Below are 12637 nucleotides of genomic sequence, written 5' to 3'. Positions count from 1 at the left end.
CTCTAGAGAGTCACTCAGGGAGAGTGACCTTAGTCACTACACTCAGGTAGAAGAGGTAACCTTGAGTTTCTATTTGCCTGCCACATAATTCTCCTTCCCATTCTTACTCTGGTCGCATAAACCGTTCCAACGTAGCCCGATACAAAGTCCTATGGTCCCATAATCAGTGCTTAACAGAAGGGGTGGGAAACCAAGCGTTTGTGTACCACGGTAACAACTGACTCATGAAACCTCAACTTCTCTCCCAGGCACGTCCTTACACACTTCCTGCTCTTCCGGCGAGCAGCTTAAGCTGAAAGTAAATGGCGCGTGAAGTCTTGCGGTAGCTCTCCGCGGGCAAAAGACAGACTCCGTGTGCCTTCAACCAGAACAATTTCTTTCTCGTAACCTATAAGAAACATTATCAACTGGCAGTATCGCAATCTAGTGGCAGGGTGGTACGACTCCATCGCTCCATCGCCATTGGAAAGAGGTTCCTTTCACTGACTGCACATCAGCGCAGTAAGTTATTTTCCCCTTATTCCACTTTGCAGCCATCGAATGTTTGAATTAAATGTGAACATTTTCTAAAAACCTCCTGGTGTCACACAGGTAAACTTTAAATTGTTGATGTATTTTGATACTTTAAACAACGCATTTATCATCTTCATTGAACACAAGACAAATTAAATTCTTTAAATTTGTTAAACCTTGTTTAATTTTACACCAATTGCGTTTAAACCAGTTTGTCGGTGAAATAAAGATCTTGCATTTTGTAAGCTGTTCTCAGAACGGATCGTAGATTTCCATCTTTTTGTACTCTGTCATATATTTAAAACGCTTCCCCTTCATTCTGACCTCAGTCGTGTTGCTTGTAGATTAACTACATGACAGCTCGAGCCAAAGAACTAACAGTTGGTTGGCGGAAATTGTCGCCTATCCATGTCCTCCAGAGATGCTGTCTGACCCGTGGAGTTCCTCCAGCACTTTGTGTCTTTTCTGGTAAACCAGCATCTGCACTCCCTTGTGTCTACAGTATAAAGTTTTGTTGAGATCTTTCATTCAGATCCAGTGATCTCCCAATAAATAAGTTTGTAATTCATTCCTGTGGTGAGTGGTTGTGCCCCAAACCTCTTTTGTTTAAAAAACCCCAAGAGATTCTATTCTCCCAGTGGGCGAAGGAGTGGAGAGAGGGGAAGGGAGGGGAGGGGAGGGTGGGTTAGTGGGAGAGTGTGGTGGGACCGTGATTTCATAAAAGGGGCCAGTGGACAAAGCTCAGACACCTGAATGTTGCTCAGACTTCATGAACATGAAGTTTGCAAATGCAAATGCAAATGATATCTTATTCAAAAAGGCCAGAATCATAGAGTAAAATAGCACGGAAACAGTCCCTTCGGCCCAACCCTCCGATGCCGACCAATATATCCTATCTACACTAGTCCCACCTGCCCGCATTTGGGCCATATCCCTCTGAACCAGAGTCTTCTTGTCAAATTCTGCAAACGATGACAAAATGACAAAATGCATCACGTTCTTAGAAGAAATATGTTGTTGAAGTAGTTAAAGGCAGAGAGAACTCAGTAGTACCTGAAACGTGGGGACTGATGACTTGATATATATTTATATATATTCAATTCAATTCAATTCAATATATTTTCGTTTCCAAAATCTGGATTGAAATCCATCCCGTTTAATGAGAAGGAACAGTTTTCTGGTCGCCAGCATTCTGTGCGAAGAGTCTTTGGACAGTCTTCACTGCACAACTTGTTCTAAATGAGCAACCTAGTGTAAAGGTTGTTCCCAACTATTCCTAATCCATGCTTTGGGAGTTTCTGGGTATAGCTGAGCCCAAGACGCTCAGGGAAGTGACAGTGTTAGTGTACAGGGCGATCGCTGGGTGGTGCGGACTCGGTGGGCCGAAGGGCCTGTTTCCGCGCTGTTTGATTCCTTAGTTCATTCCATTGCCCCTCAGGGTCTTGACTCACATACAGGAACTTCAAACAAAAACCATGGATGCTACAAATCTGAGATAGAACAGAAAATGGTGATAACACTCAACAGGTCATAGAGTCATACAGCACGGAAACAGGTCCTTCAGCCCAACTCGTCCATGCCAACGAACTTGTACCTAGAGTAGGTGAATTGAAAACCAGATGATATAGGTTAAGGTGAGATGTTCAAGAAGGAACTGCAGATGCTGGAAAATCGAAGGTAGACAAAAATGCTGGAGAAACTCAGCGGGCGCGGCAGCATCTATGGAGCGAAGGAAATAGGCAACGTTTCGGGACGAAACGTTGCCTATTTCCTTCGCTCCATAGATGCTGCCGCACCCGCTGAGTTTCTCCAGCATTTTTGTCTATCTTAGGTTAAGGTGAGGTCAGATTCCTAAGGTTCAATAGGACCCTGAGGGGCAGTGGATATATGAAAGTGGTGGATATCTGAAACGAGCTGCCAGAGGAAGTAGTTGAACCAGGTACTATAACAACATTTAGTCAGTACATAGATTTAAAAAAAGGGATATGGGCTTGAACAAGCACACCGTGCGGTTGGGCTGCTGCCCCATTTGTGAAGGCTGGCCAAGCAGGGGCCTTGTCCAGTCCTGAATAGCAAAGAAGATCAAAGCCATTGATGGTGTAACGGCCCGCTTCCTCTGTGCCCAACGTGAGTCTCTTGGAGACAGATGACGTCGATGGAGTGTTGGTGGGCGAGGACTTCGATGAGGTATCACTTGGCTGCAGAGAGGCCTTCAACATTCAGTTGTAGTATTCGGAGAGCAGGTGCAACTGCTAGGTGCTCTTGAGGCTGGTCGTTGTTGCTGCTTTCGGCTTTGGGATAATGACTAGGATTCTTTGACTTGGCTCTCAGGCGTCGCCTTATAGAATTTAGTCTGCTGGGAGGATCATTGGCTTCCCCAGGCGAGCCTGGGTACTGACGGGGGGCGCGACGAGAACGCTGATCCATTGCCCCCCTTATAAATGGGGCACGTTGATCAGTGTGGGCCGAAGGGCCTGTTTCCTCACTGTATGATTCTATGGCGCTATGAATCTGGGATGTCCCATCCTCGCTAGTCACTGTGACTCCGTAGGTTTCCCCCGGGTGCTCCGGTTTCCTCCCACATTCCAAAGACATGCAGGTTTGTAGGTTAGTCAGCCTCTCTGTAAATTGCCCCTAGTGTGCAGAGAGTGGTGATTAGAAGTGTTTAAGAAGGAACTGCAGATGCTGGAGAATCTGAAGAAGGGTTTAATCCCGAAACGTTGCCTACTTCCTTCGCTCCATAGATGCTGCTGCACCCGCTGAGTTTCTCCAGCATTTTTCTGTGTACCCACAAGATTAGAAATTGTTCAGCCAGAGTTGAACACACTTCTCGGCATCTGCATACAATGGCGTCTGTCTTGTCGCTTCTTGTGCGTGGTGGTGGAAAGATTGGTGGAAACAGGGCCGCGACCTGAACGCTCTTTCCTTCATCCCCAGAGAGTGGTTGAGAGAGCGGGATAACATAGAACTAGTGTAACGGACGTTGGAAGGTCGGCGTGGACTCTGTGGACCTGTTTCAATGCTGGATATTTCAATCAATCAATTCGATCAATCAAAACGCTAATATCAGTGATCATGGCCGTGAAGCCTGAAGACTGCAACAACCAGGTTCAGGAATAGCTACTTCCCCTCAGCCATCAGGCTATTAAACCTGGCTCAGACAAAACTCTGATTATTAGCAACCACTTTCTGTTATTTGCACTACCAGTTTATTTATTCATGTGTGTATATATTTATATCATGGTATATGGACACATTTATCTGTTTTGTAGTAAATGCCTACTATTTTCTGTGTGCTTAAGCAAAGCAAGAATTTCATTGTCCTATACAGGGACACATGACAATAAACTCACTTGAACTTTAACTTGAACTTGAAATGTACTGGATATCTGCAAAACCCAGCTGGTCTATTATGAGCTCTTTGGGGGGAAAAAACGTTAAATCTTCCCATTGCCTGTTACAAGGTTGTGGACCTCTTCGTTCAGGGCAACTTGGAATTTTAGGTTTTTAGTTTTTAAAGATACAGATTGGAAGTAGGCCCTTCAGCCCACTGAATCCAGGCTGGCCATCGATTACCCGTTCACACTGGTTCAATGTTAGCCCACTTTCACACCCATTCCCTACTCACAACTTTCATTTAGTTCAAAGATACAGTGTGGAAAGAGGCCCTTCGGCCCACCAAGTCCACCAAAACTTACCATTGATCACCCATGCACTGGTTGTGCTCAACGCACTAGGGGCGATTTACAGAAGCCAAGTAGCCAACCTACAAACCTGCATGTCTTTGAAATGTGGGAGGAAACCCAGGCACCTGGAGAAAACCCAGGCAGTCATAATGAGAACGTGCAAACTCCATACAGACAGCACCCGTAATCAAGATCAAACCAGGGTCCCTGGCGCTGTGCGGCAGCAACTCATAGAAACATAGAAAATAGGTGCAGGAGTAGGCCATTCGGCCCTTCGAGCCTGCACCACCATTCAATGTGATCATGGCTGATCATCCAACTCAGTATCCCGTACCTGCCTTCTCTCCATACCCCCTGATCCCTTTAGCCACAAGGGCCACATCTAACTCCCTCTTAAATATAGCCAATGAACTGGCCTCAACTACCTTCTGTGGCAGAGAGTTCCAGAGACTCACCACTCTGTGTGAAAAATGTTTTTCTCATCTCGGTCCTAAAGGATTTCCCCCTTATCCTTAAGCTGTGACCCCTTGCCCTGGACTTCCCCAACATCGGGAACAATCTTCCTGTATCTAGCCTGTCCAACCCCTTAAGAATTTTGTAAGTTTCTATAAGAGCCCCCCCTCAATCTCCTAAATTCCAGCGAGTACAAGCCTAGTCTATCAAGTCTTTCCTCATATGAAAGTCCTGACATCCCAGGAATCAGTCTGGCAGCAACTCTGCCAGGTGCCCTATGTTAATAGTGCACAACAAAAGCTGAGCTTGCCAACAACGCCCACAGCCTGTGAAAGGAAAGCAAGACGATCAGAAGGCTCAAATGTCAAAGAGCAGGTCCCAACGCCTTCTCTTGTCTCAAATCAACTCCTGATAACACAGCAGCAGGTCATGGAGCGGTACTGAATCGGTTAAGTTCATCTGTAGGATCACAGGCAGAAGAAGGTTCTCAACCCAAAACGTCGCCTATTCCTTTTTTCCAGAGATGCTGCCTGATCCACTGAGTTACTCCAGCACGTTGGGTCTTTTTATTTTGGTAAACCAGCATCTGCTGTTCCTTGTTTGTACACACTTGTTCTATGTCACCCCCCTTTGTCATCCACTCTATACACACCAGGGGCAATTTGATCAAGAAGATAAGGAAGAAAAACAATAAATCTACATTAAAACCCTTTGAGAGTATGACTGGGATGCTAATCTAAGCAGAAATTAAACAGCAATGGCCGTTAACACTCAGACAGCAGTGGTGCCGCTGTGGTATATCTGCTGCCTCACAGCTCCAATATGCTGGGTTCAATGCTGGTCTCCTGTGCTGTCAGTGTGGAGTTTGCACGTTCTCCCTGTGACCGCAGGAGTTCTTGTTTCCACCCATGTCACTCACGTTTGATCCTGACTACGGGTGCGTCTCTGTATTGAGTTTGTACGTTCTCCCTGTGACCTGCGTGGGTTTTCTCCAGGAGCTCCAGTTTCCTCCCACACTCCAAAGACATACAGGTTTGTAGGTTAATTGTCTGGGTATTATTGTTAGTTGTCCCCAGTATGTGTAGGATAGTGTAATTTTTGCAGGGATCGCTGGTCTGCGATGGGCAGAACGGCCTGATTCCGCGCTGTATCTCTAAACTAAACTAAACTAAACTACAGATGCTTGTACCTTGAGTAAAACTGAAGCAACTCAGTGGGTCGGGCAGCATTCCTAGAGGGCATGGACAGGCGATGTTTCTGGTCAGGGCCCTTCTTCAGAGTGAGTGTTATGAGCCAGCATGCATCTGATGGGCCTGAAAAGCTTCCTTCTTTGTCATAGTGAAATGTCAGTGGAGAGGGAATCATTAACATTTCAAATCATACAATAGACAATAGGCAATAGGTGCAGGAGTAGGCCATTTGGCCCTTCAAGCCATTCAATGTGATCATGGCTGATCATCCCCAATCAGTACCCCGTTCCTGCCTTCTCCCCATATCCGCTATTTTTAAGAGCCCTATCTAGCTCTCTCTTGAAAGCATCCAGAGAACCCGCCTCCACCGCCCTCTGAGGCAGAGAATTCCACAGACTCACCACTCTCTGTGAGAAAAAGTGTTTCCTCATCTCCGTTCAAAATGGCTTACTCCTTATTCTTAAACTGTGGCCCCTGGTTCTGGACTCCCCCAACATCGGGAACATGTTTCCTGCCTCTAGAGTGTCCAAACCCTTAACAATATTATATGTTTCAATGAGATACCCTCTCATCCTTCTAAACTCCATTTCAATTTCCATTTCGTGTTCACTTTGGATTTTCAGCATCTGCCCACGTTTGCCTCTCCGCGACTAAATGAAGATAGCTTTTGAAACACAAATGGCAGTGATCGGCCTTGAATAAATACTTGTGCTTCAGAGTTCTAAGGAAGAATATCAAAAAGACTTAAAATAATTTGGTATCAGGGCGTGACCCAGAAAGGACCGAAGGCAGAAACATTCACAGGAAGTATTCAAGATGAGTCGGATTTATTACATGTATGCACATATATGGGGAGGTTCAGGTAAAATGAAAATCTTGCTTGCAATCGCAACACACGCACATAGACAACACACAAAAACATACTTTCATAAATTTATCAACGGCATTAGGTGCTCCATAGTCACATCGGGCCATTATTCTGACACTAAGTTGCAGTCCTTCGACTTCAGTTTTTTTTTTAGTTTAGTTTACAGATACAGTGCGGAAATAGGCCCTTCGGCCCACCGAGGCCATGCCGACCAGCGATCACCCACACACTAGTTCCACGCCACACAACTAAGGACAATTTTTACGGAAGCCAATTAACCTACAAACCTGCACCTCTTCGGAATGTGGGAGGAAACCGGAGCACCCAGAGAAAACCCACGTGGTCACAAGGAGAACGTGCAAACTCAGAACAGACAGCACCCATAGTCAGGTGAAGCTGGAACTCACCGAGTACAGACCCAGAGTTGGTGATTCTGACTTATGTAAAATCTGACTTACGTACGGCTTCAACTGTAAGATGAGCCTTACCTAAGTCAGGGAGTGTCTGCACTTCTAAAAATATCAATTGCAATTATAAATTTTGCTTGGATGTTTTAGAAGTCACAGATTATCCCCTTGCCATTAGGCAATGAAGTTCACAACAGGATGATTTTAAAATGTTTCAATTCTTTCATGGCCTCATCTATTCCTATCTCTGTCATCTCACTACACCTAAAGACGTAAGTCTGAAGAAGGGTCTCGACCCAAAACGTCACCTATTCCTTCACTCCATAGATGCTGCCTCACCCGCTGATTTTCTCCAGCATTTTTGTCTACCTTCACTACACCTCGCCAACTGCTTTTCTCTTATTTTGATCATTTCCCCCATAACCTTTCAGGCCCATTATGTTGGCATCAAGTTAAGAAGCACTTTCATGAATTTCCACCCGAATGCCCTTGACTTTCCATGACACTCTCTCAGTTTAACAGTTTACCGAATAGTGAAACCTAGATAAAGTGAATGTGGAGATGATGTTTCCACCAGTGGGAGAGACTGAAGAAGTCTGAAGAAGTCTGAAGAAGGGTTTTGGCCCGAAACGTTGCCTATTTCCTTCGCTCCATAGATGCTGCCGCACCCGCTGAGTTTCTCCAGCAATTTTCTCTACCTTCGATTTTCCAGCATCTGCAGTTCCTTCTTGAACATAGGACAAGAGGACATAGCCTCAGAATAGGACGTCCCTTTAGAAAGGAGACGAGGAGAAATTTAGTCAGAGGGCAGTGAATCTATGGAATTCATTGCCACAGACGGCTGTGGAGGCCAAGTTATTCGGTATTTTTAAGGCGGAGTGACAGATTCCTGATTAGTACGGGTGTCAGAGGTTATGGGGAGAAGGCAGGAGAATGTGGTTGAGGGGGAAATATACATCAGCCATGTTTGAATGGCAGAGTAGACTTGATGAGCTGAATGGCCTAATTCTGATTCGAGAACTTATGAACTTATGAACACCATTTCATCAACAACCTCCTGAAGTATAGTTCTTTGACTTAGTCACAATTTTCATCTAGACTCTATGGGCCAATGCTCCTAGCTGCAGACACCACAATTTCGCTAGTTTTTGATCAGAGGGAGTTTCCTCAAAATATAACTTGAAGTGAAGCAAATAAAAATTAAAGCAGCTTGGAAAAAAAACCATGTGTGCTTTTTTTCTTTTTTTCTTTTGACGGAAGTATGTGAAGAATGATGAAAGACGATAGGCAGTGTGCTATATCTTGTGGTTTTGTTGACGAAACAGGAAATCTTGCAACATTGTTCCCTGCAATAGGCAAACATATCTGTGGCTACAACTTCACCTTCAATTAAGTGTTTGATGCTACAAAGCATCGGCAAGAATTGTTTACTTTACTTTAGAAAAACATTTTTCACACCGAGAGTGGTGAATCTGTGGAATTCTCTGCCACAGAAGGTAGTTGAGGCCACAGTTCATTGGCTATATTTAAGAGGGAGTTAGATGTGGCCCTTGTGGCTAAAGGGATCAGAGGGTATGGAGAGAAGGCAGGTACGGGATACTGAGTTGGATGATCAGCCATGATCATATCGAATGGCGGTGCAGGCTCGAAGGGGCGAATGGCCTACTCCTGCACCTATTTTCTATGTTTCTATGTTTAGAGATACAGTGTGGAAATAGGTCCTTTGGCCCACCAAGTCCACGCAAACTCGGTGGGCCTTTAGACTTTAGAGATACAGTGCGGAAACAGGCCCTTCAGCTCACTGAGTTTGCGCTGACCAGCGATCACCCCGCGCATCAGTCTGACTGACACACCATTTACAATTTACAGAAGCCAATTAACCCACAAACCTGTTCATCTTTGGAATGCGGGAGGAAACCGGAGCACCCGGAGAAAACCCACATGGTCACAGGGAGAAAGTACAACTCCATACAGACACCACCCGTAGTTAGGGTCGATCCTTGGCCTCTGGAGCTGTAAGGCAGCAACTCTACCGCTGCACCACCTTCCTGCCCCAACTACCAATTACTATGATACTACATGTGGAGGAAGGGAAATCCAGATCCTTCAGCAAATATGCAGTTGATAAATATTGTCGATAAATGTTGTATTAATCAAATAAACTCTACTTAAAATTAGGCTGCACATGAGGACGTTGAAGCATAAAACTTGAAAACTTTCATGGGTTTTCTCCAATTTCCTACCACATTCCAAAGACGTGCAGGTTTGTAGGTTAATTGTCTTCTGTAAATCGCCCCAAGTGTGTGGGATAGAACTAGTGTACGTATGATTGTTGGTCGGCGTGGACTCGGTGGACTGAAGCGCCCGTTTCCACGCTGTATCTCTAAACTAGACAAAATTAGATTAGTGTAATGAAAGGTATTACTGGAAGTTGAATGTTCAGAAAAATCTGCCGTTTAAGATAAGGGAGTAAAAGCCATCGAACCAATTGTTAGTATGTTCAGCTGCTATGTTGATTGTTAGATGATGTGTCTAGTTGTCGTGAGAGGAAGTGGTGGAGACAGGTACAACTACGATGTTTACATAGAACAAAGAACAGTACTACACAGGAACAGGCCCTTTGCCCCACAGTGTCTGAGCCGAACATGATGCCAAGTTGCACTAATCTTAACTGCAGGATCAATACAAGATCCATATCCCTCCATTCCCTACATATCCACATGCCCATCTAAAAGCATCTTAAATCCCACTTTTGTATCTGTCGCTACCACCATCCCCAGCAACAGGTCCCAGGAACTCACCGCCCTCCATGGAGAAAAAAAACTTGCTGCACACCAACTTTGCACCCTTCACCTTAAAGTTATACTCTCTAATCTTTGACTATGAACGACATTGTATTTCTAAACAAAACTAAACTAAACTAAATTGGATGAATGAAATGAAGAAGGGTCTTGACCCAAAGTGTCATCCATTTCTTCTCTCCGTAGATGCTACCTGAACCGCTGAGTTACCCCAGCATTTTGTGTCTATCTTTAATGAAATTATTCGGTGGGCTGAAGGGCCTGTTTCCACGCTGTATTTTTAAACTAAATCTCTAAACTAAACAAAATTAGATTCATGAAACAAAGAAGGGTCTCGACCAAAAACGTCACACATTCCTTCTCTCCGAAGATGCTACCTGAATCGCTGAGTTACCCCAGCATTTTGTGTCTATCTTTAATGAAATGACCCGGTGGGCTGAAGGGCTTGTTTCCATGAAGTGTCTCTAAAGCCAGAACTAAAAATTAAAACCTATGTACCTCGATACCACATAGAAACTATTTGAGTACACCGTGTCGTTGCAAAGAATAATAAGAGCATGTGCACTACTGGTGTAGGTTTAACTTTTCTGCATGTTTGTGGTTTCTTGTAGGAACAGCTCCTTGCAGGCATGCCGGGGATGTGGTGCAGTCTTTCTGCGTTGCTTGTTGTTCTATACTGTCTGGCTGTAATGGGACAAGACACACGTGATGCGCCAGCATTTCCGACTTCAACCTCTGCTGACACGAGCACCGTTACGCCACAAAACGCATTGGAGAAATCTGAGTCGACTGTACCAAAGTCTCTTGTAGAGAGCGATACCAAGCCGCGCAGCACAAGTGAAACAACAGCTGTTGTAACTGGTGCCGATGCGTCGCAACAACAAAGCACATGGAAACCATTCGCGTATTCTCATCCACCTGAGCCAACTCCCACTGCAGTGACTCCAAGCCCCAGCACCCACCCCGCAAACATCACAGGGAGCTCACCAACGGTGTCATCTCAGTCCCCAACCACTGCGCCCATTGAAGGTACAACTGGAAGTACCAACCAACCCACTTCCAGAACAGTAGGGGCCCTCTCCACAACAGGGTATCTGTCCCAAACAACCCAAGGCGAGACTTCCTCTCAGCCGGCCACCACCCACCTGATGGAATCATCCACCACTCCTGGGCTGGAAGAGGGGACAAATACCAATGGATCTGTGCATTGGGCGACGGATGAGCCCAAAACTGACCTCACCACGACTGAGGTCACATCGTTCTCTACTCCAACCACCAATACATCGGAGGGCTTCCTCGGCCCAGATGTGATAGGTAAAGGCCAGCATCCTCCATCCAGGGGCGTGACTTCCACGAAGACGCCAACTCCGGGCGCCCGTCCAACAACCACTGCCAGCACAGCGGTGACGTCCAGCGGCAAACTGAGGCCAGCCATTCCCACCGCCGTCAGAGTCACCACCAGAAGTCGCGACCGTCCTACAACCGCTCAAGCGGCAACCAAGAAAATTGGCCTGGTGACTCAGTGCCTGATAGTCATTGCTTTCCTGGCGGGGGTCTGCACCATTTTTGTCATCTGCACCATCATCCTCTGCACCAAGCTGTCTGCACAGAGTCACAACTACAGAGTTAATCAGATGAACGGCACGGAACTGACATGTATTTCTGCTCTGCTGCCCGAGGAAGAACGAAAGATGAGGAAAAAGCTGAGGCCAAAGCGGCTACGAGAATTCACCGAGACCTTGGCTGGGAAATCCAGTGACACCGATGACGATGACCTTACCCTCCGGAGCTTTGTGACTGAACACTAGAGCTGTGCATTACGTGCAGGCTCAGAGTCACCCGCCTAGGCCCTAGATAGTCATGTAGTAACGGGGATGAACCGAGGGTCGAGCTTTGATTAAACAATATGAAAGAAACTCTACAGACTTTCTATTACTGAGTTATCAAGCAGTTTCAAGCAGTCGTGGTTTTCTCTCTGCTTTGTTGTGCAGGACTACCAGCATCTGCAGTTCCTTCCTAAATATATCAAAATATCCTCAAGGTATGCCAACTTTGAAGAAGTTTCTCCTCTCGCCGACGAGAGTTTTCTGCAAGTCTGAAGAGGGTCTCAACCCGAAACGTCACCCATTCCTTCTATCCAGAGATGCTGCCTGTCCCGCTGAGTTACTCCAGCATTTTGTGTCTATCTTCTTATGTATCTTCTTATAAAGCTTTGGTGGTGAGCGGACCTGTTTCAGTTCATGTTTGACTGCAAAGATCGGGTTGCTATGCAGAACTTTCATGCTCTAAACACATTTTTTAGACATCCTAGGTATAAATAAAAACATTTTAAAGATGTTTTATTGTGGACTTGCTTCAGCACATTGAGGGATATGATCATTGGATGCAAAGTGTTGATTACGGATTAAGTCACAACATGTTCCGCGGCCCATTTGAAGAATGTTTGCAACTGGAATGTTTGCACACCTGCAGCATTGGTTTCTTCTTCATGTTATAGGTGTCATTCGGCCCATTCTTCTGTGACCAATCCAATCTTTTGGCCTTGGGAACTAATTCTCTGGATGGCACAAAGGATTAATATTAACATATATTAAATAATATAACATAATATTAATATATATAATATTAAAATGAAATGATAACATAATGGCACAATAGGCGGGATTAATCTGCCTAACAAAGGCCTCTAAAACTGAGAAGGTTTTTGGTAAAGTGTAAA

At 45.3% G+C, this 12637-nt stretch overlaps 1 protein-coding gene across 1 annotated transcript; it reads left to right on the top strand.

Moving 5' to 3' along the window:
* The first annotated feature begins 273 nt into the window (after nucleotides 1–273).
* On the top strand, nucleotides 274–12384 carry selplg (selectin P ligand). The gene is made up of 2 exons (XM_033043743.1): nucleotides 274–501; nucleotides 10530–12384. Exon 2 carries the CDS (start codon nucleotides 10548–10550, stop codon nucleotides 11724–11726), a length of 1179 nt encoding a protein of 392 aa, XP_032899634.1. The 5' UTR covers nucleotides 274–501; nucleotides 10530–10547; the 3' UTR covers nucleotides 11727–12384.
* The last annotated feature ends 253 nt before the right edge of the window (nucleotides 12385–12637 follow it).

Source organism: Amblyraja radiata, chromosome 25 (assembly GCF_010909765.2).
Source record: "Amblyraja radiata isolate CabotCenter1 chromosome 25, sAmbRad1.1.pri, whole genome shotgun sequence".
Classification (NCBI taxonomy): Eukaryota; Metazoa; Chordata; class Chondrichthyes; order Rajiformes; family Rajidae; genus Amblyraja; species Amblyraja radiata.
The sequence above is the reverse complement of the archived record's forward strand: the minus strand, read 5'-3'. Positions and strand labels throughout refer to the sequence as shown.

What these genes read in the sequence shown, in the direction of transcription:
- selplg (XM_033043743.1), top strand. Translation starts at nt 10,548, where the DNA reads ATGCCGGGGATGTGGTGCAGTCTTTCTGCGTTGCTTGTTGTTCTATAC.